At 37.0% G+C, this 27,705-nt stretch overlaps 2 protein-coding genes across 3 annotated transcripts in view; both read right to left on the bottom strand.

The window, feature by feature from the left end:
* The window catches only part of LOC109040363 (uncharacterized), a 148,525-nt gene extending 144,611 nt beyond the window's left edge, over positions 1–3,914 (bottom strand). For both annotated transcript variants that reach the window (XM_072304113.1, XM_019056278.2), the window contains exon 1: positions 3,521–3,914. The gene's annotated coding sequence lies outside the window, so the exon portion shown is untranslated. The remainder of the gene's footprint in view (positions 1–3,520) is intronic.
* Positions 3,915–5,209: 1,295 nt separating this feature from the next.
* drpr (multiple EGF like domains draper) overlaps positions 5,210–27,705 on the bottom strand; it is a 172,068-nt gene continuing 149,572 nt past the window's right edge. Inside the window, exons 4-20 of the mRNA XM_072304112.1 lie at positions 25,884–26,052; positions 24,372–24,615; positions 23,756–23,876; positions 22,572–22,709; positions 21,568–21,779; positions 20,704–20,870; positions 19,990–20,118; positions 19,042–19,146; positions 18,555–18,719; positions 18,022–18,228; positions 17,199–17,354; positions 16,617–16,793; positions 15,680–15,787; positions 14,631–14,843; positions 13,708–13,893; positions 13,462–13,590; positions 5,210–10,908 (exon numbers count right to left, since the gene is read on the bottom strand). Coding sequence (XP_072160213.1) covers positions 10,742–10,908; positions 13,462–13,590; positions 13,708–13,893; positions 14,631–14,843; positions 15,680–15,787; positions 16,617–16,793; positions 17,199–17,354; positions 18,022–18,228; positions 18,555–18,719; positions 19,042–19,146; positions 19,990–20,118; positions 20,704–20,870; positions 21,568–21,779; positions 22,572–22,709; positions 23,756–23,876; positions 24,372–24,615; positions 25,884–26,052 — 2,793 coding nt within the window. The 3' untranslated portion in view covers positions 5,210–10,741. The remainder of the gene's footprint in view (positions 10,909–13,461; positions 13,591–13,707; positions 13,894–14,630; positions 14,844–15,679; positions 15,788–16,616; positions 16,794–17,198; positions 17,355–18,021; positions 18,229–18,554; positions 18,720–19,041; positions 19,147–19,989; positions 20,119–20,703; positions 20,871–21,567; positions 21,780–22,571; positions 22,710–23,755; positions 23,877–24,371; positions 24,616–25,883; positions 26,053–27,705) is intronic.

Raw genomic sequence — 27,705 nt, 5'->3', positions numbered from 1 at the left:
TCTAGATCCAATGTGTTTTCTTTTCCAGTGTGACTTTACGATTTTTCTCTAACATTTTCGTCCTTTTCCCTGACTTTTTAAAACTCCCTGACTGTGGCAAACCTGTCTGGGGTATTTCGAAACACAGATCCTACAGCAATTTTTTTACCAGGGTTGACGGTGCAAAATGTCTGATGAAGACGAGCCTTCCTTCCACGCTGTGTGGAATTGCTTAAACTTCCATTCGTGCTACTTGCGGGAGGCACTGCGGAACTCGGAAGGCGTGAAGTGCGTACTCGCCCTTGATCCTGCGCAAGGGCGGAAATCCGCATCCCTTATTGTCGAGGCTCATCCCCGGACGGTGAGTTGCAGGACTTCCGGGGAGGGTGCACGAAGCGCGCCGCGCCGTGGCACCTGCCAAAGTACCACTCACGAGCGCTCACCGTCGCGGTGACTTGAACGCAGGTGTCCGCAAGAACCGCGTCCCGGCGTCCCCGAAACGGATTCCCGCTCCCGGTCTCGGGACGCTTTCATCCGACGCAGGGAAAACCCTCTCGGCTTCGAATTCATCCCGATTACTGCTAATCAACCCCTTCTTGGATGGGCTTCATTCCGGGCGGAGGGTATTTCCACGGTGAAACCGCGATGAAGAGCAGACTGCAGTTTTGAGCCAACGGGCCGATACAGAAATCGATAGCTGAAACCGATAGCACTGAAAAAAAATTCTCGGCGTTTTTACCAAGGTCCGTTGGTACCTTTACAATCTCACTTTTTTTACCAATTATCGGTAATTTTACCAAGACAGACTGGTAAGCTTACCTAAAAACCGGTATTTTTACTGTTTTTTTTCCAGGTAAGAATACCACTTTTATTGGTAATCAATTCCCGGTAACTTTGCCAATCTATCGCGGTAATTCTACCATAGTCGATAAAAAATATTGGCGTTTTTACCGAGGTCCAGTAAAATTACCGAGGAAGTTCAATAATTTTACCGAGAAAAATTACCAATTCCATAAATGGTAATTTTACCAAGAAAAAACTGGGATCAAATAGAACCCTGAATTCTTGGTAATTTTACCCTTTTCTTAGTAAATACACCGAGATTTTTTTTTCAGTGAGGTTTTTCTTCTAACTGTATATTTCTAAAGATTAGATTTTTTTAAATGTTCTAACTTCAATTTGACAAATTAATATTATTACAATATTTAACTTTATTGTTTATATTTTTTCCAAACACTGTTCTGCTTTCATTTCTCTGAATTTTACCGATTTGTGGGCTTAGAATGATTCATTAGGCTCAGCAGGGGCTATCGTCCTTTGTTTTTGCTAAAAATTCAAAATCTGCCGAGATTTTTGACCTAATCGATACGATATATCGCATGCCAGTTCGGCCACGTCGCTTGAGTTTGACGAATCACCTATAATCGCAAATCCCTCACGCATGCACGAGCTCTTTTGATTTCGCACCGGTATTTTGATTCCTGATAATCGACCCTTTGGAGTTTGGAGGGATGGATTTCATTTAGAGGTGTCGTGCCTATTTCCACGGTTGAGATGAGAAACACGCATCTTAGCGGATTCAGAAAGTTCGGAACATTGCTTTCCCTCCGTTTAAACCTGGGCTCATTGGCGGATCCAGCAAATTGGCAACAATGTCTATTCTCAATTTAAACCTAGGGAAATGTATCGATTCTCGGAGGGGCCAGGTGCGCCGACAAGAATCGATTATTTTGCATAGGTTTAAATGAAGGAAATGCGGTGTTGCCAAATTGCTGGATCCGCCTCTGCCTGAGCTTAACGATCGATTCTCGTCAGGACACCTGGACCCTCCGAGAATCGATTTATTTCCATAGGTTTGAGTGGTGCGAAAACAATGTTGCCGACTTGCCGGATCCGTCAATATTCTTTGCTGCATTTCGGATTGAAAGTGGATGTTTTGCAGTGAAAAAAACCCAAGTGCCAACAGTGAATGTGAAAACAACTTATAGAAAAACTCGTAGGTAAATTAACGATTAAAACTTATGTTTAAGGACACATTTTCTGGATTATTGTTGGTAAATTTTAAAAAAAGTGATGAGAAACTTTGAAAAATCTACCGCGGTTTTTTGACATAAAAGTTGGAATTTTTGTTTCATAATCCTGGGAAAAAAGAAATATTTTTTTAAAAAAACTTTACTTACTAACTTTACCTAGGTACCTGAATTTTACTATACAATATCCAAAACTTGTTTCCTAGGACATAAGTAAGTCTCAATAAATTTGTCTTAGGTCTCCTCTTTTTTATATTTTAAATTATTCTCATTTTTATAGGTACCTACTGAAAGTAGAATACTATAAATTTCTGAGAAGTGCTTTTTAATGGTTGTAGTTACTAGGAGCACTGCACGTTAGTTCCTAGTGGTAAGGAGTAGCTATTGAAAAGCTGTTTTGAAGGATTCTGGAAAAAAAAAATTAAATAAAATATACAAAAAAGGGAACCCTCTTTGAGGAATTTTTAAAGTAAAAAAATCAAAAACCCTTGTAGACTTTTCAAGAGAATATTGGACAATTTGATTTTCAAACATTTGTGAATACTTAAATTAGGTAGTGAAAAAAACACTACAAGTGAGTTTCCTTTGGCGCTTGCTTTAACAGATTTTTTGAACACAGAACTTAGCAATGTAATTTTTTGAAATTTATGTGGAGTAAATGGTCAAAATCTGAGAGGTGGATGTTGCTTTTTTTCTGTTGAAAAATAGAACACCAGAGAAAATTTGATTAATCAAAGAATATTATCTGTAGGGATGCAGAAAAACGCAAGGATCCTATGACTTTCTTGGGAGCAGAGAACCCTCACCTAATTCTTTCATTTCCTAGAAATTTTGCGAAAAGGTATAGCATGCGCAGTGATTGATGCCTATTTTGCAGTGCAATGAACTTTGTAGGAAGGTAAAAAGTGAACGCAGACTGAGTGCCTTCCTTATAAGACCCTGCACTCACATTTTCTGCATTTCTGTTAGTTACCCACGAACAGCTGCTTGCCAGATAATGATTAGGTACTTTCTTAAGAGTAGACCTTTGCAAATGCTCCTCTAGAGAGGACAAAGTCGGCAATCACAATTCAGATTTGTGTGGGATTGATTGTTCGTTACTTTTTCTACCGTCGTAGAAGATGCTGTTTCCGAATATCGAGCATGGCTTGCAAAGCGCCAAACGTTTCAAACAAAACATTACTTTACCAAATGAAAATGTGGATGACAGCCTTTCCGCCATGACCTCAGCACCAGACAACTTGAGAACCTCAGTTAGGTATGTTTCTATCTCTAGTATGTTTAGTTCGATGAATCAATATTGTATTAACCCACCATACGCAGACAAGATAATGTACTGCAAGATGAGTATTGTAGATGACAACTCTCTCAACTTATGAAGACAACATCACGACAAGATGCAGTACCCAGTAATGAATGGCAGATGAGGTCAACATGAGAATGTAGGCAGAAAAGTATTTTGAAGTGGGTGGAATATGAATAGACATGCTAGTAACATCTGAGAAGCTCACCTGATAAAAAGCCAAGATAAATTTCCAAAACATCCGAGAAAGATTTTGAAAATCCACAAATCCAAACAGCGAAACTTTCCACGCGAAACTAAACAAACGAAACGCTGGAAAGGTCAGTGGCACTGAGTCTGTGGTCAGTTGCCGCGGTGAAAACAAACACAAAACGAAATTCCACTGAAAAGTACAACACTCAAAATTGTTTCTTGCGCACAGTTGAAGTTAAACAACACGAGTGTGAAAAATAGGTACGAAAAGTTCTTGATAAAGACAAAACTTTCGACGGATAGACACTCACACTGATGCAACAGCTGATTGTAAACACACGAAAATGCTGAGAGAGCGAGGAACGGCGAAGCGCTCTCAGGACCTGTCGGAGTTCAACTACCGCAGAGAGGGAGGAGAGAGGTGAGGTAGGAGGACCTGCCTGGACCACTCTCCCCCTCCTTTTACTTTCCGACGCCGATCGACCAATCAGCGTTGAGGAATTAAGGGGTCGTTCGCTCATGTCGGTGAAGTTTGTCCTTGCCGCCAAATTCAAATAATCCATCCTGTTTTGTTGATGATCGATGATTTCTTCTCCTGACACGCGATGGAGTATTTTGCAAAAATGACTTTTTGAATGAACTGAGTTCAGGAACACATGGATTGAATTTAGCAAAAAGGAACCACAAGCGTTCCAATGTTTTTTTTTTTTTTTTTTTTGGATACTTCAAATGGCCCACGAGGGCTAATCCTTGCGCTTTAGTTCCATCCCCTACAACCAGTCCCAGGCGACCATTGTCTGAGACCATCAAACTCGGGTCGCCTGGCTGGGAATCGAACCCGGGACCTCCGGATCATAGAGCTAGCGCTACAACCACTACACCATAGGAGGTCGACACATGTTGCTGGGATTGTGCAACTTACATTCATTGCAAAAAAGTGCTGAAATCATGCAAATAATTTACAAAAGTAATTTTTGTCTTAAATTCATAGTTTATTGGGAGTAAATAGAAAACACATTTAAATGATCAGTATATATTTGCAAGGTAAAAAAAGTTGCACAATCTTAGTGGTATTAGAATGCTCTTGGTTCCTTTTTGCAAAATGCAATCTATATTCAAAGTAAAAAATGTGAAACTGTATTCTTTCATGAAACTAGATATAGCTGACTGAAGTAAAAAAAAGCTTACCACCATTGCAATGTTTCAAAATCTCAGATTTTTGTAGTTTATTTGCCTTAGTATTGATTAACCATATTTGATAGTGATTTGTTTCGTTGAGATTTGAATTTTATTTGCAAATTCTTTTCGTTCTAAAAGTCTTCATGAATCTTCAGGAAAAAGTACTCTATATTTAAGGAATGTTAAAAAATGATATTTTAAGATGCTAAAAAATAACGAGTCTTGTAATTTAGACATGGTTTCAAAAGTTCTTTTATCATTCACACTGAATCTATTTTTAAGTAAGTAATTGATTAATTTATTTGTTTAAATTGTCAGGGAACTTCTACTAAAAGAAAAAAATAGATAAATAAAAAATAAAAGAAGAATACATCTGCAAGAAATAGAATCCAATATCTGTGATAAGAATTCGGCACGAAAAACGTAAAAATTTGTGGGCTTTAATTCATTTTTTTAAACAACGAAGGGGAAATTTTGAGTGATAGAGAGCATTATGGTTTGGAAAAATCAGAAAGAAACAGGCAAGTTTACTGAACTATTTTTTATTAAACAATAAACATTTAAAAAAATGATATGACATTTATTTAATAAAATTACATTTGTTATATGACTGTACACATATTTACATTACGACACTTTGGAAATTTTCAAAAAGACATAATCAGAGAAATGACAAATGATCAGAAACAGCAAACAGCGGAAGAAAAATTTAAAATTCGTTGTTTTCCAACAAGGAAAAGTGCAGTGAAATCTCCCACTGATGGAGAGAAGAGAGACTCATCATAAATGCTTTGATTACTGAAAAGATTTTAAAAAGTAATAAAAAATCTATAAAAAATACAAATAACAATTCTTTGTATTACCTCAGGTACAGAATTCTTAGAAAATTTCCCGACAGGAAAATTGATCGATACAAAACCAGTTGGAAGATCTAAAAGAAGCTAAAGTAGATATGCTAACCATTTGGAATCACAAAAATTTTTCGATGATGAAATTAACAGAAGATTTGGTAAATAATTCGATATGGTCAACAAATTACAAGGAGAAATAACTACAGAATTTTTAGTGGGTTATTTTAACTCTCACTGGAAGACAAATTAAGACTTTAGACAACACATAAACTCATTTTAAGGTGAATTAACAGCATCGAGATTCAAACATATATAATTTGGAGAGGGAAAATTGGGTATAACAATTTTGAATTGCTTACTTGGAGACATCAATTTTTGGTGGAAATAATCAAAAGTATTGTATTGTGTCGCTTTCATAGGTTAATTTTTAACCGGATTTGATTTTATCAGTAAAAAATTGAAAGTTAAGAATTCTTATGGTTAGTCCTTTGAGAGCGTCTAAACTCTACAATGCGGACGCGATACAAGAATCTTTTCGAAACTCAAAAATTTAGGAGATCGATTTTATGCTGCCAATAATTAAAGGATATTGATTTTTTGAAAAGTATCAAAGTAATCTGTTGAAATACATAAAATTGATTCGTTTAAAATAACAAAATTGATTCGTTAAAATGAATAAAATTGACATTTTGTAAAAAGTAAAGTTGATTTTTTGTAGAACATAATTACTTTCTGTAAAAAATCAAACAGGTTTTGTGAAAAGTATCAACTTTCTTTTCTAGAAGGAATCACTTTTATTTTTTCTTGAAATCGCCATCTCCAATTTTGCTTTGTCAGGTACACTTAAAGGAGTGTTCATGCTGAAAGTCTGACAAAGAGCGCGGCTCTTCATACTACATCAAGAACTTGCTACAAAATTATAGCTCTATTCTGATGTTTTTTAAATGCTTCATTTCATGCGGCCTTTATTTATCATGCAAAAATATTTTACATGAATGGGCAAATATTTGCAAAAGAAAACAACTCACTTCAAGTTGATTCATCTCACGGAATTGGTGTTCAATTAACTGCCTTGAACAGATCAAAAATCTAGATGAACTTTGAGTTTCTGGCAAAAAAATATAGTATTCCCTGTGCAATGAATCATTTGCACCCAAAAGAATAAAAAAAATTTGGAGAGAAAAGAAAAGGATTTCTATACATAGAAGTATCCCATTTGACATTTTTCAATGGGTCTATACACAAGGTATGAATTAAAGCACTATGCATCACATTTTCTCTTCAAAATTTCACAAAAACAGAATGAATCACACCAAAACAAGTCTGTAAATCAACTCTTGAACAAGAAACGAGTGTTTAGGATTAAAATTGGTTAGATGGCATAAATGCAAATTATGTTATTCATATAATCAAACTTCACTTTAATCCATGTTAAAAATACTTCTTAATATCTCGTCCAGGAGTTGATTCTCGAAATTCTTTTTGTGAGGATTGTTTCTGCCTAAGATTTTGAAGAGAAAACATGTAACGTTTTTACCTAAATTACACCTTGTCTTGTGAACCATTCCTGCGGTTACTACTTCCTATGCTTCACGACCGATGGGAAGAATTTGCAGTGGCTAGATTAATCGGCTTATTATAATAAGAACCTTATTTAAATATATACAAATATATCTTACACAAAAATATATCAACAACATGAGTAGGTTTCACAGGAAGATTAATTATAAAACCGTACCGAAAAAAAACACAGAAATCACATTTGTTTGTTGTGAAGACTGTGCAACTTCAAAGTTATTTTTGACATACAACCAAAAACAAGTTCTTTTTTGAAACCTGGTTTCTAATGGGTACAACAGCTTATATTTCCTGTTCAACAGTGACGTTTTACCTATTAAGTTTTTCCACTATTGTTCAAAGTTCGATGCAGCTCATGACAAATGTGTCACGGCAAATGTGTTATGGCCCTAATTGGAATTTACGCGATGCTTGCGCAAAAGTTGGAAACTTTTTAGTTTCAGCATCAAGCTGCAAAACTTCGCAAAACCGACCAGAAATTGTCAAGCTGTCGTGTTCATTACAGTCATGCCTTCAGTACTTTGACAAAACAGTTGCTGATTTTCATAAATCACGATTATTGGGCGACAAAACAGTCAGAAAAAAACACATTTTTGGTGATAAATATGACGAAATTGCACCGATAATCAAGACAAGTCTTTGAAAAAAGCACAAAAGAATACACCGTTTCTGCTTGACTAAGTGATTCTTGGAGGGTCTGCTAAAAGGCACCAAGCTAGCAATGCTCAGTAACAAAAACAAAACAATGTTCCAGACATTAGCGACCATATTGCAACAGTTTAAAACTCTGCTTCGAACAAATTGCATTTAGAATTTAAAACTTAGGGTCATTTCTTCATGGTGAAGTAACATCACGCAATATTTTTCTTCCTTCCTTCTAAATGAAAGACATTATCAGTCATCTCAAAATTGTCTGAGAGGCAAGTTGCAGGGACAATCACTTCCCTCTTGAGCTTGAGAAAAAGGAGAGGACATAAAAAAACATAGGCAATATACAATTAAAATGAGAAGGATGAATTAAAATAATTTCTAAAAAAACTTATGTAATAAATATCACATTTGAGGTTCCGAACAATTTACAAGGTATGTAATCTTATAACGAGACGTAAAAACAGCGATTAAGATAAAAATAATTTCACAACTACACTTAAAATTAAAAAATAACATTTGGTTGAAACAATATATACAGCATCTTTGGGAATGAGAACCAATTATTGCTCCAGAGAAGAGGATCCTGAATTTCTGAAGAATTAATTTAAAAAGGTATCATCAATTTCCCTCAATCATGATTAACAAATGCTGGCGCTATTAAAAATAAGAGCAGCGGAGATCAAACCAAGGGAAAAACCTACCTCAGCATCTAGACTTTTCACGTAAGGAACGCCACAACTCCATTATTTTCAAATAATGGGTCACTAGTCAAGGTCTGAACTAAACGGAGTCGCAAGCTTTTCTTCAAGATTTTGCACATCCTATTGTGTGTCTCGTTTTCCTCGTGAAATTTTGAAGAGAAAACACACTGAGTGATTCTTTAATATCTTAATATCTTGATCAGAGGCCCATTCATCCTGTTCTGAAAAGCTAATGCAGCTAAAATATAGATGTATGTTATTTCCAAAATGACGTCCCATCACTCTAAGCATTCATCTTTTCCTAAATTCAGTGCAAATTCACGGAGATCCTTTTCTCTGAAGGCATTTACTGCACTAACCATCATTACTGTTTGGAGGCATCCCAATGGAGGCAGAATATTTCTGACTAAAAAGCCTTCATAAAGGCCTAAAATATTTATGAGGGTTTTTGGTCCTTTCTATGACTCTTCGTCATAGTTCATGCTGAATTGGTCAGCCAACTTTGAGATAACAACAGAGAACCAGCCATTTTCATTTCTGCGATGAAAAGGAGTGCAAAAATCAAAATGACAAATCTTACGTTTCTATATGAGAGTCGATTGACGTATTATTTCCCTTGGACTTTACCATTATGCACATGCATTCGAAAGCGATACTTCCACCTCAGGTGATTTGTCTCAAGGTTGGGTCGGCATCAAACTTGAGCTTGATGAGGTCAAATATTTAAGCTTCAGACCAAAAAAAATACGGCAACCCCGGTGCAAACATTTTAAAAATTAAATGTGAGCGAAAAATTTCAGAATTTAAGGAGAGAGAACAAAATTTGACCGTGAAAGAATGGGGAATGCAATTTTTGAATGCAGATATCAAATACTTAGAATAGAAAAATCCTGCTTAAATTCTTCAAAATTTCCAATTTGATTCAATAGCAAATTAATCTCATAGCACATTCACCTAGGTCAGGCATCTTCTCCCTCGGTCTGAAACTTAAAGTTTGGCCAGCTTTTTGACATGTTTGATGAGATCTAGGGAAAAGCAACTCCACCTCAGCAGGAATTCAAGTCGAAACACTTTAAAATATTATAAAAATTGCGGTCTTAAAAGCCTAATATTGATTTATGATTTTAAAAAAAGGATATATTTCCTGTTAAACAAAACGGACGAATATTTAACAAGTAGAAATCATGGATTTTTATGATATGATTTTTGCATATAAAAATAAAACAGTAGAACCAGAAGTATTTCATGCTTGAAAAAAAAAAAAATGTGCATGGTAAGATTGAAATTTTTCAAAAAGGACCAAATTTTGTGGCAGTTAGGCGTTGCAGAGCGCCAGAGAGCGCTATGAAAGCGACTCTTGTGTGTATGTCTCTCTCGATTTGAGACAAAATAATCGATAAATAAACCTTTTTTAACCTATGTACAGTGAGGTATCTCTCGCCAACTCTTACATTAAGTTGAGTATTTTTGATTCCCATTGAAATTACATTTAATGGGATGGTTATAAAAGTAGATACATAAAAATTTACTTTGCAGGACTATTCTGCGATCCAGCACCTTGTCAATATTTTGCAGATTACAAAATTACTTCATCTGATTGAATAAAATGGGCCTCCATTTAAATAGTCGAACATTTGTTTGGGACATTTTACAATTTGAGTAGCAAGACAAAAATTCATTTAAAAGGTCCTTGAGAGAAGCAGTCAACGGCTAAGTCAAAGAAAATGTATCTAAAATTGCGATGTTGCAAATCTCTGCTCATGCTCAATGGTTTGAGGAAGAAAACCGGCCAACAGCTTTTCTATACATTTTTTGTGAATTATTTTTACTCATTCAAAAATATTCGCAGAAAATTTTGAGGACACATTGAAGCTAATTTTCTTTCAAAAACATGAAATAAGGTAAGAAATTTAAAAATGTTGCAATTTGCAATAGAGATTCGCACTTTATTGAGAGCCCAAGATTCCATTCAATCAGAAAAAATGTTTTATACTGCACCCTAGTTTTCCAAATTAGAGGGAAACGTCAGAGCGCTGTGTATCACAGAATCCTAAAAATCAAATTTTGATACTACTTGAATTACTTTGCCTCACCTCCGAGGTGCGGTAAAAGACAGCATTTAGTAAGATACACAGCTAGCTTTTACGTTAGATTTATACGGAAAATCGGCGAGAGCTCAACCTGACTATTTTGATTAGATTCCTTTCACAGTAGGTCCAACTATGAAACACTTATTGGTATAAAATGCAGATACGTACAATATGCTATGACTAAAAATTACAAGTCTTTTCGGGTGCTCTGGTTATTTAAACTAGTCGAGCTGTTTTCACCGCCTGACGAGGGGTCACTGCTCTCGCTTCTGAGCGAATTCGCCATTTTCTGGTAGTGGGGTTTCAAGGAGCTGCCTGCCCTCGTGTAGTCCAAATGATCGTACTCTTCCTCCACTGGAAAATAAGAATGTTGTGCGTTAGAAAGGGACATAACAATGGAGAAAAGGGTGAAACTATAGGGACTAGAATTTTTACAGTATCTTATTTCTGATCAGACCTTCAGTTCAGGAGGTAAATTAACGGTTACCACAGACTTCAGAGAATAAAATTCCCAGACACATTTTTGTACGAATTTTCTGATATTTTAGGGTATGAAGGATGGTCAAAATTAATAATTTGAAATAGTCTTTGCGCACTATGTGTTGTTCAAAACATCAAACACATTCAAAATTGCAAAGAAAGGTGATTAACCAATTTTTCTGGCACTTACATCTTTTCCCTGACTTTTAAGAATTTGCTGACATTTCCTAGCTTTCCTGGTTGTCCCTGACTGTGGTATGATTGTTAATCCCTTGTAAAATCGTGAAGTTCACTTTCAGTTTCACTTAGATTCTTTGGAATTTTCATCAGAGTTGCGAGAAAATATATTGAAATCTCCATCTTAGTGATCATTCTGTAGCATTGAGTCAATGTGGATCGCCAAATGTTTTAAAAAAATAGTCTCAGAGGGGAGAAAGGGGAATTTCCTGATATTCAAGACCAATTCCATGACAAATTCTCTGACTTTCCTGAAGATTTATTCTCTGCTAATGAATCCCAGTATATTCCCTCTTTTCCAAGTCATCGACACAATGGTTGAAACGACGACTAGGGGGTGCAATGCACTGATGTTGAAATCAGGAAAAACCAAACAGGAAATTGTGTTAGGAGAAAATGAGCCAACATTTTAACGACTTTTTAAAGAATAGCCTTGATGAGGCTGAGAAAAACCTCTCCATAACAAACAAAGACTTCGGTGAATATAGGAGGTAAGAAACATTTTTGTAATTTACAAAGAGATGAGGTTCTAATTGTACAAGTTTCAGCTAATAATTCCGGACTGAGAGCATTTTGAAGGTCACTTGTTTTGCAAGGTTTACTTAGAGAAAAGTTATTTGAAAACACCGATACCTTAATTTCTTTAAAAATGTCACTCACCATACTCATCGACTGGAAGCTTCCAAGAAAAAAAGAAAAAAGAAACTTAGATAAACAGACCAATTTTTCAATTCAGATAAAACTTTCTTGCTTCAACCATTGGAATGGTGTTTGGCAAAAAATTGTCTCTGAGAGAGAACAAATCATCAAACGTTAATCTAGTATAGAACTGAAATTCATATTGTAGAGCAAAAAAATTCACTTGAGTGCAAATCTTCCCTCGATTAGATATGCTGTTTATTGCAAAACCTAGTTACTACCAATCAGGGATGCAACTGTGAATGCATTTCAGGATTCGATGGGGTCGTTATCAGCACAGTTCAGTCTCCTAATTGGCAACGGAACCAACTAGTCTGCAAATGTGTTCACAGTTACGTTTCTGACTGGTCATAACTAGGTTGCAACAATCAGCATATCTTTTCCAGAGAAAATTTGTGCTCAAATATACTATTTTCGTCCATAATGAGGATTTCAGCTCTACATATGATGAAATTAAACGTATGTTGGCAAAATCACCAACTCATTGTGTAAACGACTTCTGAGTCAAACTGCAATCTGTTCGTAAAAAATTAATTGGCGGTAAATTATACAGTAAAACCTCGCTAAGTCGGTTTTCATCGGGACCGAGGAAATTTACCGAGTTAAGCGGGTTACCGACTTACGCGGACTGCCACTTTTCCTGCCGCGCTTTTTCAAATTTCGCGCCCTAAATTGGACAAACGCAAACGTGCGTGTAGAGTGACTTGTAGGAGTGTTTAGGAGAGCCATTTGATCGAAGAAAATGGTACTAAAGAGTAAAATTTCATGAGATGCACTTGAAATTGCGTGTTGTAAGTGTCAGGGCATCATGAAGTCATCGGGTTAATCGTTTGTTGGGGTGCCGCGCGGTGATGCGCCGCGGCCGCCCGCTGAGTGGCGGGTCGTTGCACTGAAAATGCAACGTAACAATACTCGCTAAAATCCTCGAAAAACTCTGAGGAAGATTCCTCGGGGGAGCGGGGAACGGCAATGCAAGATGGTAGGGGGAGAGGGGCTCGTGCCGATACGAGCGGGCTGAGTGGGGATCGGAGGGAGGAGGAGAGGGGCTCGTGCCGATACGAGCGGGCTGAGTGGGGATGGGAGGGAGGAGGAGAGGGGTGGTGCTGATGTGAGCGTCTCTCGCACCGCGCTGCGCTCTCTCGGAGATTCGCTCACCCTTCGTGGCGTAACTTGACCCGACCCGCACCGCGCACGGAAACACTACCTACGCTTGATCTCGGGTGACGATCGAAGAAAAACAGGTCGAGATGGAAAAATTTCACCGAGTTAAGCGGGTTCAGAATCTGACCAAACCGAGATACCGAGACTTATTTAGCATTGTGTTATATGGGTGATAAACGGGACCGGGCGATTCTACCGACTAAAGCGGGTTACCGGCTTATCCGGAAACCGACTTAGCGAGGTTTTACTGTATGCAGCTTTTAAGCAAAGAGGTTGCTCAGTGGTATTCAGATGGAAAGACTTGGAAGAAAAACAAAACAGAGTACTTACCAGGAGGTTTTAGGTTCTTTATTTCATCGTAGAGATGTTCCTTGAAATCTTCGATACTATGGTACAGATTTGGATTTGTCAAATCCGCATCTCTGTTCTTCAGATAAGTTTCAGACATTCCATACGCTCCTGCAAAACATTGAGAGCAATTAGAGCGACATAAAATCAAGTTAGATCTAATTCAATGATGCTCCAGTTCAATTATAAATTTCAACTGGAAAAAAGAAGAAGAAAAAATTATGTTACCTCGACTGCTTGCAGTGTCTGATTGATCATCGTCTGAGTACCCAAGTTTCTGCCTTTCAAGGTTCGTAGGTTTTTCCCGATCTCTTAGATTGTTTCTTATTGTCATATTGTTACTTAAGAGACTATCCGTATTACCGCTGCTGGCAGCACCATAACAGTAGACTGGGTTGTCGAAATGATGGCGATCTGTCAAGGAAGCACAGGATAACAATCACAAAAATGATCTTAAAAAATATCTTAGACAAAGACAAAGCCTCTTTCATTCATGGTGACATTAATTACTCAATTACGTAAAATTATGGGAAAATTATTATTTCCACAGACTTAATAAAAAAGCTGCAAGACTCTTGAGAAAAAAAGTTCCTATTCACTGTAGACAAACAATCTGGTGACGTCTGTTATGCAGAAAAAGCTAATTTCACAGTTAATTTTAAAGGTAATCACAAAGTTACTCCTCTTAAAAATTGCAACATTCCAATATTTATATTGAGATAATCATGAAAACTCAAAAGGTAGAGAAAACTAGAGTCTATACGACTTCGCCGCATAACTAAAAAGTAAGCGAGAGGAAAAAATTTCGTTTTTTTACATTAACTCCCCTAATTCTCCAGTAATTTTTTTTCCTAGATATACCTGTACAGCACTAAAATAACTAATATAATAATGAACTATATATAATAACAATATAACTATGATAGTAAACTTTATCTGTACAGAAGTTGTATTCTATGTACGTCTCTACGAAATGATGGTGTCGAGTAAAAAAACATTGGAAAAAATAAAGAAAATAGAAAAAAGTAAGGAATGAGTGTATCAATAAAGTGGAAAGATATTTCAATTTTTGTAAAATTATGAAGGTTCTACCAGAGTTTCATTTTCTAGGCAAGAGATAAAATAAACTGCTGAATAAAATTAAGAATTACCTGGTGAGCTAAGAGGGTCAGCAATATACTGGACTTGCGCTATTTCTGTTTTAAGGTTTTCGACTCTTTTCCTGTAATACATCCAAAGAGCGATGATCACTCCCACCAAACACACACCAACAAAAAGTCCTAGCATGATACCTATTGAGCTGCTACTATTCGTGCCATCTCTTCCGCCCAGACCCTGGACTAGCTCTGTTGTGCAGTCTTCGCCTAAAAAACGAAATGGATTATATTATATTTACTGATGAGAAAAATAATGAACATATTAAGCATCATAAATTATATCAGATGAAAGTACAGACAATTAAACTGTACTACATCTCTGAATAATTGCCGTTGCCTAAGCACCCCAGAAAAGGGGGCTGAATCTTAAAATTGATGGACAAAGCAATAGACCAAGAAGACTATGGGAAATTGAAGCAATCTCATGAGTTGAAATGGCTAGTTGTTAGAGACTGAAGGGGAAATCAATGGACTAACTATAGGGCCTCTCATGGGTTGCCGTTAGTTAGTATATCATTTATCTCCTTTGTCCTAAAAATCACTTGCTTCCACTGATGGGATCCCTCCATTTTCTCTTTAACTTCTGTGTCTATCATTTTGTTCATCAACTTCAAATCAGTCCAAAAGGGTGAACTTACTTGTAAGTCGACTGATCTAGATGACAACAGATCGGAGTCCAACAATCTTTTCAGGCTCAAGTAAAATCCACCAAAAACCGGTGTCAAAATGAAGATTTTTTTTGGTTTTCAGTTAGTACAACTGTCCTGGCAGGATATATCCCACCATTTCTTCCGCTGAATCAGAAAGGATTTAAGTATTTTTTTCCTTCACCTATCAGTCCCTCAGAGAATTGAATTTGTTACAGAAAAGCCCAGTATTGAGGAGACTTTGCAATTTTCTGGGAAATCCTGGTGTAATAAAAAAAATTTAATATCATTTGCAGACTTGACGCTAAACATTTTTAAAAAAATTATCCATGACCAGCAATTTAAAGTTTTCTCTTTTCCCGCAAACCCATGTTGGGGATAGTGTAATTTACTTACCCGTGAATCCATATCTGCACACACAGCCAGACACCGGATGGCAAATGAAATTTTCACGACATTGACAAGATTCCATGCAATGCAACCCATAGAATCCTTCCCCACAGCCTGGAGGGGGAAAAAAAATAAAAATAGATTAAATTTTTAATACATTCAGGAAGGATCGATGGACTGAAAAATAATTTGATTGTTACCTCTAAAAACTGAATAGGAAAATTTGAACAGGATTTGAAGTTGAAAAAGCTCTAAAGACTTAAGAGCTGAGACATTTGAGAATTACACACAATTAAAATTAACGAACTTTAGTTTCTGAAAATCCCATTCTGAGAATTAGTTCTGAGAATTGACTCCTCCATGCAAATGATCACCTTTCATCAAAGACGTCACATCACTTTATAGTCATTTCTTAATTTTCTAATAGGAGATCTAGTCGTGAATACATGATCAATTTACATTACTTCGCTCAGTCCATTATAGAAAGGAACAAACAAATGCTACTTCTACATACAACATCACTTTTTTCATTTTGATATCATAAAAAATAATGTCAGTATAAGCATTTCACTTGTCTACTAAAATAGGCTGGTCAAAAATAAGTAATTTTACAGTACTTTTTCAGTACATTCTCAAGAAATTCAGTACCTCCTCCGACAGAAAAATTCCGTACTTTTTCAGTACCTCCATTTGACGAAATTAGAAAAATTTCAACGATTTGAAATTGCGACAAAAATGACAAAAAATTTAAAAAACTTCCAGACCTTTTTGCAGAATTTCCGCACTTTTACAGTACTTTCAGACCGCCCTTAAAAAGTCAGTGCTATTTCCGGACTTTTCGAAAATTCCGGACTTGTAGACACTCTGCTCATCTCAATTTTCTAGAATGATAAATTTAACCATGACACTTCACAAAAAAGAAAATTTTCAGCGGAAGACTTACGCTCATTGCAGCGTTTTCCCATCCAACCAGGGTTGCATTTACACTCTCCATCGTACGGACGGCATTTTTCCTTGTTGCGGCACTGACATTGCTGCGTGCAGTTATGGCCCCACGTGTAATCAGGGCACGGTATTTCGCAAGAAGTTCCAGTCCAGCCTGGCGAACACTGGCAAACACCTGCAAAAAAAGGTGACAATAAACTTCCGACTCATTTGCTAGCTTTAGTCATGTCTTAACGATGCAATGTTTCAAGATGGGACATGCTAACTTTTTAGCTCGAAATTTTTACAGAATATTTTTCCAACAGAGAAAATAAATCAAGGAAGTTTTCGGTAGACTACATGGACTAGTTTTCGATAGAAAAATAAAGTATGACAGGAAGTCTACAACGCTGCAAACAGAGATAGGTGGTTTCAAACTTATAGAAATATAGTCATAAACAGTTGACAAAAAAGTAACTTTAAGACAAAATAATTAATTCCTAAACATTTTCTCTCAATTCCTGAACCTTTCTTGTTTTTGAAAGGTGCCAGATTCTTGTTAAAAAAAATCAAATTTGAAAATATGGTGTAAAAATCTTACCAGTTATATGATGACAGTCTGCTCCGTTCTTACAGTGGCAGCGTTCTAGGCAATCTTGGCCATAGTAATCGGCAGGACATGGGTTCTCGCAACTAACACCGGCAAAGCCAGGTCGACATTTCACTTGTCCCATTACGTGGTCGCAGGTTTCACTTTCTAGAATAAATAAAAATACATTTCAATAAGAGGAATAGATTGACTCATTGAGGTTAACTTTCCTTGGCTGGAGCAGATTTTGCTCTGCAACAAGAGGCACGAATCCGTTTAAATCAAAGGGCTACCCCTAATGGAGGTATCTAAGGACAGAGGAAATTTTTGGCTCGAGCAGGATTTTGTCTAAATCGTAGTTTGACTTGGCAAGATATTGCTGTACTTAAAAATTGAAAAAACATGCAAATGACCACTATAGATGGTTTGGGTTATTTTTACACCCACAAACATATTACTACTTCAGAGGTTTTCACACAAATTCAAATGACACTTTTTGTGTTGCTTCGCCCTACTTCCTCACAATGCCCTTGTTACACCAGTTTCCCACATCGTCACCATTACGCCAGAGTATCACAAGTGCCACTTACACTTTGGTGCTATGTTGCCAAACATGTCTTAATTTGACATCCAAATTTAAAAAATTGTGAATTTTTTTTCTCTGTCTTGCAAAATTGTCAGTTTGCAGATAGGTGGTTTTCCTTCGCGATTGAAATGACGCTTGTGATATTGTGACCTGAGGGTGATGTCATGATTGCTGTGTAATGCTTAAACACGCTTTGAGGAAACATGATTCCTGGCCTAAGTAGAAAGAGGAATAATTATAGGTACATACTAAGGCCTCTTGATAGGCAATCTTCTTCACAGTCGTAACCGTAAGTTCCGGGCAAGCAAGGTTGACTACAAGTGCCTCCGTTCCAACCACGGGCACATGTGCAGACTCCAGTGAATTGGTCACAAGAGCTGTCATGCATGCAATTGCATTGCTGCTTACAATTGTCTCCATACCAGCCGATAGGACATCTCGATTCACAGTGGATACCTGAACAGATATCAATTCACAGTTAGCTATCAAATAAAATAGGACTTCAGGTAAAAAATAACAAGTGCATAGATGCATAATGCCAACATGAGAAACAGAGGAAGGTCCAAAAAATTAAACATTGTAAAAATTACTTTTGTGCAAAATAGCTAAGAACTTTTAGTAGCCTAAAATTGCTCTCAAAAAATTTCCAAGAAAAAAATTTAATTATTTTTCTCAAATTGAAGTCAAATTAATTTAACCTTTACTTTGATCATCATGAATTTAATTTTGAAAAACTTTGCCGTGAGAGAATCAGATAGAAAGTGTGATGAAAAATTACTAACCATACCACCCATCTTTGCATATGCAGCTTCCCGTTTCAGGGTCACATCTGTCTGAAGACTCCGATATACATTTGCATTTTTTCAAGCACTTAAAACCGTAAGTGCCGGGCGGACAGATTTCGTCGCAGAGTTTACCAGTGAATCCAGAATTGCAAGTGCAAGCTCCTGAAAGCCATAAATAAAACATCAAGAAAGATTCTGGATAAGCACAAAATACAGAAATACTAGAAACATTCCTACAGAAAATTTTTTTGAGGGCTGGGAGTTTTGGTGAGATCATTTCGAAGCAGTTCTAAAATAAATCAAATCAACTGTGTCGCATCATTTTTCTCTTCTTTTTTTGGCTAGAAAAACAGATATATAAATATATGAAAATATATTATGTTAAACTTTAAAATTTCTCTACAAAAAGGTTTTTGTACACTTCAGAAAGAAGGCGTTTAAATCGTTCTTGTAAATGGGGGTGCAAATTTTGAATGAATCTTACCTGTCTCAGGATCGCATATGCCGTTCTGACAGGTGCAATTTTTGCTGCAATTATCACCATACAAGTTGCCGTCACAAGGTCTGTCGCACTTTGGACCTTTCCAACCTGAAAATGAAAGAAATCACATACAATTAGAAAAATAAAATCGACAGGTAGCTTCTTTGACTTTCCCTGGCCTTTGAACGAAACTTCCACTTGGATGTTTCTTCTTTTAATCATGCTGACTTCTACCAAACTTCAGACAAAATTTCCACTTTTGTAGATCCAAATTAAGGGAAAAGGAGGTTGTTCCCGCTTTTTCTAAAAGCACTGGCTAAATTTGCTTAACCAACACGCTATGCGCGAAATTCCCTGAATTTTTTGCCTATGAATTCCGTAATGGTCATAAACTATTTTAACTCATTGTAAATTCCCTGCCTTTCCAATGGGATGATTACTGAAATTCATAGACAAAGAAGACAAAGAGGAAATTAAGCAATCCTATTGGTGGAAGCATTGGGTACAATGGATAGAGGATGTAAGTAATAGGCTATCTAACGGGCGACTGATGAGAGACCCTATAGTTAGTCCATTTTTTCCCGCTTAGTCTATGACAACAACCTGTGTAAATCAATAGCATCCCTATACGTTCCCTTCATCTTCACTGACTACCGGTTTGTCTATCAGTTTCAATCATTAGCCTTCAAGTTTTCCAATCTGCCGGGGAGACCTTGATCAAAAAACCTTGAGTAATAGATTTCAAGATGCCAGAGACCTAAAATAATTCTACGTTTTTCATTCTCTTTTTTCCTTTTCTTAACATTCTTAGACATGATACAGATACAGAAAAGACCAAGCGCCAAGTGGCGAGGTAATACTATGCACCTAAATTTTCTTTGAGTATGCCCTACACTAAAATCATAAACGTTAAGAATAAAAAAGTTAAAACAGTTCATTACTGCTTCTCACCTGGTTTACAAATACATTGTCCAGTCTCAGGGGCACACTGTTTAGCGTTCTTACACTCACAAGCCTGCTTGCATTTGTCACCGTAATATCCATCGGGGCAAGTTTTCTCGCAGTTGGTGCCCAGATAACCTGAGAAAAATAAACATAGAGGATTGATGAAGCTACTTGAGAGCATTTCAACGGTGCAACTAGGAAAAGAAAAATGTTTTATGAAGAAACCAATGAGATGTAGAACAATGAATGAGCCTCAAATATTAAACTGAAAAATTTTGGACTTGAAACTGAATTGATAAATGTCTTTTTTTCATCCAGATTGTAGGAAACAGTGTCATTGGCTTGTACTTTATTTGAAATTAAAACTGAATTGTGGAACAGACCTAAGCAAACTACAGTGTTGACTAAGATGGTGCACCTTTTTAAATTTTGCAAGCTGATGGTCTAGAAATTCCAAAATTCCTATCCATGTCAATTCCAAAAACGCAACCACAGAATTTAAGTTGCATGTGAATAAAATTGGAGCACTATCCTGTATATTCCATTTTTTGGTCTACTTATAGTAACTTTATTGTTAAAGAAAATAGGATGAACTATCTCATCAACCATCTGTTATTAACATTAAGCTGAAGTAATCAGCAAGCCAAAGAATCAGCCCACATTTTTCAATGAATTGTTCTTTTAAGACTTTGATCGGTTTATTTAAGAATGATACTATACCTGGAGCGCAGACACAAGTTCCATTGTTGGGCAAACACTCAGCACTATTCTTGCAAGAGCATTGTTTTGCGCAGCCTTCGCCCCACTGGTAGAGGGGACAAGGACGGGAACATGTCGGTCCATCCCAACCAGCCTTGCAAATACACTGACCCGACCAAGGATCACACCTGAGGACAGAAAAACATACATAAAGATATCAAATTCAAAATCACTTTATACTTCTACTTACCATTGAAACTATCAAATTTTGTCCTAATCTCAACTGGCATTAGCTAAATTTTCTACTGATATCAGGTGAGATCAGTAGATAATTCGGAATTTCCTCTTTGGAGGAACATACTCCATTCTGAGGTCGCAAAATTAACCAAAATAACTCGATTTTTTACGCAAGTACAAATGTGCCTTTCCCATTTCAAATTTTGCTGATTCTTGCATATACAATCTGAAGAAAAATTGGTGAGTTTTTGAAAACGTCTGTTAGTTTTTAAGTGGAAATTTTACAGCGTTGAAATTTAGTTCCATCCTTTTGTCTAGGAAACGACAAATTAAACGGTATAACTGGCATGTCAATACTGTTTTACTGATTATTTTTACCAGCCATCCAAGGGGTGATACACTTCCTTTACATTACTTACTTATAATCATTACATTGAAGGCTAACACTTCAGAAAATGTTTGTACCCCCTCAGATTACAACAAGGTGAAACAGCAGGAAATATTAGCGTAGTGTAGCGTGTTTAACAATTCTCATGATTTAACTATCGGAAACAGAACTACAGCCTAAAATAAGACGAGAGATACAAATACTTTCTTTCTGCTTTAAATTTGCAGTAACTACAGCTCATGAAGAAACTTCAAACTTACAATTTAGTGCTCTCTGTTTGGCAATCGCAAATTTTGTCGCACTTCTCGCCGTAAAGTCCATCACGGCAGATTCGCTCAGTGCAGTTCTGACCTTTCCATCCTGGATTACAGACACAAGACCCGTTGCTTGCAAGACAGATTGCACCATCGTTGCACATGCACTTCAAATCGCAATTTAGTCCGTACATTCCTTTTGGGCATGGATCCGTGCACTGAAAAATTTTGAAAGAGGATGATTAACAGTACAGTAACGAAAATAATGATAAATTTCTATTGGATGAAATAGTTACTGTCGTTAAGTGATGTGTCCTTTTATTTTCATCACTGATAGCAGCTAATTTTGATGAATCTGATTTTGCACCTCAACGTAACAAGCAACGTTCCCGTTAAAAAATTTTCATCACAAGGATCTCTTTGTCCACGCAAGGTACAAGTGGAAAAACTAAAAGGAGGGAAAAATGTCATTCCAGCTTAAAAAGAAACTGATCAACATCTATACTTTCATTGACAAGCTGACAATGTAAACTTCGATCATTATGGTGAATGGTAGTCAAGAAACCTCTCTAATAATGGTAACTCGGTGAAGCAAAACACGTAAATACTGTATTTGAGGCGCTGAGTGAATGAGGGGCACTTTTTGGTTGCAGTATTTAAGATTCTCCGTTGCTAAATTATGTCTTGAAGAATAGTTCAAAGGGCAATTTACATACCTATAATTGTAGAATCATAAAAAATACATCGTGAAAATTTCAATGAAATGCATACATTCACTTTCCTCACAACAAATGAAATACAAGTGGGGATTCTGAGATACCGCATTCAAGAGGAACTATTCTTGCACCACTCAGTGCCTGATTCGTAACTGAGTTTTATGATTTTTCCTATATTTCTTTGTTTGTTACGCGATAAATAATGCTTGGTTTGTAGATTATCAATTCCTCCCAATTCTACTCATTTAAATTTAAACTTCTGTTCATTTTCATTACCAAAGCGTAAGAACCTACTTTTAGGCCGGTGAAGCCAGGCAGACATTCGCACTTTCCATCGACATGATTACAATTGGCTGAATTGAAACAATTGCAAGTTTGACTGCACTTGTCACCCCACTTCTCTGGGGGGCACTTGTTAGCACAAACAGAACCCTGAAACAATAGAATAGATATTTTTAATCGGCTCAATCATCAAATATTTATAAATCAGGTGATGAGTTCCTATTGTCCAAATATTCAATCAAAAAATTTAACAGTAAGGAAAAAGGAAATTAAATTTTTATTTTTATTTTTATTTCTAGGGCATGGCTGAAACTTTTTAGGTTATGAATAGCTCAGGTTCTTGATTAAAACCTGAGAAGTACTGTTGAACATAAAGAAGTCCTTTGGGTAAAGGAGTATTTTGGCCGGATGCTACCTCCTGTTGATTTGCATTTTTTAGGTGTGCTACTTTAGGTACAGCCAATGAGGTGCACCACGAGCACAATGCCTACCGCTGAAGATTGGTCAGTCCTTGATTCAGAGCAGACAATCAGTTAGGGACTCGTGGCGCCATAGGCGGATCCAGACACTTCAAACGAGAGGGGAGGGGTGTAAGGGGGGGGGGGGGTTTGGAGGGCTCCTCTGGAAACTGTTTGAAATTTTTAAGTATCAAATATACAGTTTGAGTAAATTTTGCCATGAATAAATTGCTAATGATAAGTGTCCTTCTCCCTTCTTTCCTCTGTTTCTTTCTTCCTTCTTAATTTCCTCCTCCTTTCCGAGCAAACGGGGGGGGGGGGGGGAGCATACGCCCTCGTGCTCTATGCTTTCCCCCCTGGGTCCGCTTGTGTATGGCGCCGTCTTCTGTGCTTAAAATGCCAAGTCTCTTCAACTTCCTTCAGACACATTGATAGCACTCATGACACATGCACACCCCAAGCACTGTACCTTCAAAGGGTAGAACTTTACTCATAGTAGAAGAGGAATATTTGTATCGTCTAAAAAAGGACGTATTTCTATCAAACGGAACTAAGAGCCATAGGGGGAGGAAGGGATTGGACGCAATGCTTGTTCTTTCTCATACTTGCAATGCTTTTGCATGGCGCTTGGTTCCGTTTGACAGAACGCGCTATCCGGGATTCTAAAATTCTCAAAAGGAACTCAATTTGGCCCTTAGTTCTGTTTAATAGAAATACGTCCAAATAATCCGTACTTACAGTGTAACCAGGAGTGCAGATACAGGATCCATCTGAAGGATCACACACCCCTCCGTTTTGACAGCTGCATTCCCTTTGACAAGAGTTCCCATGGGTTCCGGTTGGGCAGATTTCTTCGCACCTGTAAAAAAAAAGCATTGACATAAACCACTCAAGGAGTATTTTTCAACAATCTATATCAAGTAAACTTGTAGGGCACTCTGCTTAATAGGTAGCTCAACACCCATTAATGTTAAATTTTTACGCAAGAAAGTTTCTAACATTGCCAGAGTGTTGGCTGTGGATCTCTATTCTGCCATGCTAAGGAAAACCGCTGCAGAAATATTCGAATCTTACTGAATTCTCTCTGGTAATAAATTTATTTTGAAGTAAAGTTATGCATATTTTTCCCTGAAATTTTCAGATATTTTAGATTAAATTGCAAACAAAATTTTTGAAAAATTAGAAGAAAAATATTTTAAGCTTTCTCGATGAATTCATACTTATTTTATTGAAGGACATTGAGCAACACCTGAGGTATTATACAGCGTTCTTTCCTAGGCAATGCAGTAATGGTATTTGAGCCTCATTCTTGAAAGAATACATTTGATACGATAATTTAAATGAAAAAACTTACAAGGGTCCTGTGTATCCCGATGGACAGCTACACTCTCCGGTGATATGGTCGCAAACTCCATCATTCTTGCACTGACAGCGTTCCACACAGTCCTGTCCCCAGTGATTAGGAGCACATTTTTGGTCGCAATGGGGCCCCTTGAATCCTGGCGTGCAGTAGCATGCTCCATTTTCTGGATCGCAGGCACCATTGGTACAAAGGCAGTCCTCTTCACAAGTGGGTCCGAATTTTCCAGTTGGGCATGCTGCGATGGGTAAAAAGGGGTTTGATAAAAAAATTTTGGACATTTTTTAGCAATAAAATAAAATTTAAAAAAAGAAATATTAAAAAAAAAACAATTTTAAAATATATAAATTGGAAAACCGGGGGGGGGGGGGGATTCTCACATGCTAAAAAAATTAAAAACATTTTCATAAATTATGATTTTTGAGGATTTTAAGGAGGAATCATGTTACGCAGTACTTTAATTATACCGCGTTTAGTAGAAAGAAACCAAGCCACATCAGCTATTGCCACATTTAACTGGGCAATTCGATTTTTTACCATAGAACGTTTGTGCAAATTCCTTTGAAAATTTTAAAGAATTTGCTTCATGCTATGCAGAAAATTCACTGAAATTTGCACAAAAATCTGCACAAAAGATTTCATGTAAAAAATTAAATTGCCGGATTAAAGTTGGCAATAGCTGATGTGGCTTGGTTCCTTTCTGCTTGACGCAGTCCGACTTCATACCTTGTCCAGAGGCCACTTACACAGAAAAAAATTATATTACTGATTTAACAATTTTGTAGTTAAAGAAAAGTTTCTGACATGTTTCAATGTAGATTTTACAATGAAAAGATGCTGATTTAACTACCTTCGTGTTCAAATTAGTCATCCTTCATTGTAAAATGTACATTTAAAACATGTCAGACATATTTTTTAACGATTTAATTGTTAAATCCATTTTTTTCCGTGTAACAAACTGATTTACTCATGGGTGGTTTCGCGATAATTGGAATTGTTTTGTCGCCATTAACAGACAACACATTTTTGGTCATATTTTTAGTAGTAATGATAATCACTCGAATTATTTCACATTAATCTGCACACGGTTACGTACCTATTGTAACGCTTTTCAACGATTTATCGCTCTACTTTTTAATTTTAATATATAAATGACCAAAAATGTGCTTTCTGTTGCGCTGAATTTTTACCGCGGAGCAGACAGCACTTTTTCGTGATTTACAAAATATTAATTGAAAATTAGAGCGATAAATCATTAAAAAGCGTTATAATGTGTAACCCTTTGAAGATTAATGCGAAAAAATTTGAGAGATTATCATTTCTTCTAAAAATATGACCGTAAAATGTATCGTCTGTTACGGTGACAAAACTATTCCAGTTACCGTGAAACCACCGTCATGTTAAGTTTTTTTTTCATACTTTTTTTTAATACCTACCTCGTTCCAATTATCATTTCCGAAAAATGAACTTCTTGGGGGAAAAATAAGAAAAAAAAATGCTACTTACTCTTATTACAAGTGGCGCCGCCGAAGCCGACTTCACACTTGCAAGTATCGGGCGCGACGCAGACTCCGTGCACACAGACGTCCGAACAAACGGGTATGCAAATTTTTTGCGAGCTGTGCTCCACGTAACCCTTGCAGCACTCTTCCACAGGCCTGTATTTCACCAAAGTCTGCAAACAGAAAAACTTCAAGTTAGAATCGGGCTTCAAATCGCATAATTATTCGCATTCACATTCGGGTCATTCGAAGGCCGACAATGACGAGCTATTCTGCCGTGCTAAGGAAAAACGCCGTATGAACATTCGAGAGTTGCCAAATTTCCTCTCAGAAAATTGTTGTTTATGAAGAAAGTTATGAATATTTCTTCTTGAAATTTTTAGGAACTTCAGGTGAAATTGAGAACAAAATTATCGAAAAAATTGGAGGAAAATCTTCATAAATTTTCTCGAAAGTTGGTGATTTATCAAAGGAAATTTGGCAACGCCTGAAGGTTCATACGGCGTTTTTCCTTAGCACGGCAGTATTCTGAAGAGAAACGCTGCAATGCTGTATCAAGGTGTCTACCAGTTATGAAAAACCAAAATTGGGGACTTTCGGGGACTTCAAGGGGAGTTATTCCAAGAAAATCGGGGACTTTTTCCCCCGAACTAGTGAGAGAAAGGGAAAGGGGGCTAGTTAGAACGTTAAAAGGCGCATTTCATACGACTAATTTTTCAAGTCATGTTGAACCGATGAAAACATAAGAAAAACCAAGCAACACTTCAGTTTTTTTACTAATGGTTGTACCGCGCCGCCGCAGCTGGTGGGAAAATTTGAAAATGCACAAACATACATATGTGTACATACACAAGCTTGAGGGCTTTACGTAAGGTCCATTTTCTGTTTACCGTTTAAGATCTCGAAGGGTCATGACTTTTTCGCGCTTATGAGTCAGAATAATCCTCCAAGAGACGTTAATTAAGAGTTATCAAAGAGCGAGAGTGAGGTGTTAATGCGAAACATCTGAGCTCGCCGTGGTTATCAGCAAAGGTCAACTCATACGCATTAATAATTTCCCACGTGAGGTGCCGGGGAGGGTTTTCGTTCGGTGTCGGGTCTACCGTCTAATATTTCGCGATCCGATAGCAGCTTCTTAATTAACACTTACATCGAGTCAAAATGGCCGATAAGAGAGCTGCACCTTAATACGAGTCGTTTTCGAAACTGCTTCTTATTGCTGCTTGTAATTACGAGACCTGTGAAGGACTTCCTCTAGAGGAGCATGGATTGCAATACATTGCGATTCCTGTTTACAATAAATTGCAATTCCGAATTACAATAAATTGCAATTCCGGATTACAATTAATTGCAATTTCAATTTCATTTTAATCAAAATGCGGTTCAATTTGCGATTTCGGATAGCAATGTATTGCAATTTGGGATTGCGATACATTGCAAATACACACAGAAAAAAAAACTCCGGCTGTGTGAGCCGTGCTTACGGGCTAGATAGACATACCGTCCGCGTTCCGGGCTCAGAGGCCGAAAGTTCCGGGCGTAGCACCCGCGGCAATCGAAGCTAGGGCTCCAGCTCCCGGAACTTCGGTCTCTGAGCCCGGAACGGACGGTGTGCCTATAAAGCCCGTACCTCTTTATTCCATGCATAGTAAAATTACTATGCTGCTGCATCGGAGTGTTGTGTGCGTTGCTGATCTATTGATTGAAAGGGAATGACTTAATCAAATTCATTGCAATATAAAATTGAAATAGGCTGCAGTTTTTTTTTCTGAATTATGAATTGCCTATTTCCTTGACACATGCTGTTGTGAACTGTGAACCATATC

Source organism: Bemisia tabaci, chromosome 9 (assembly GCF_918797505.1).
Source record: "Bemisia tabaci chromosome 9, PGI_BMITA_v3".
Classification (NCBI taxonomy): Eukaryota; Metazoa; Arthropoda; class Insecta; order Hemiptera; family Aleyrodidae; genus Bemisia; species Bemisia tabaci.
This window is presented reverse-complemented; position numbering and strand designations above follow the sequence as displayed.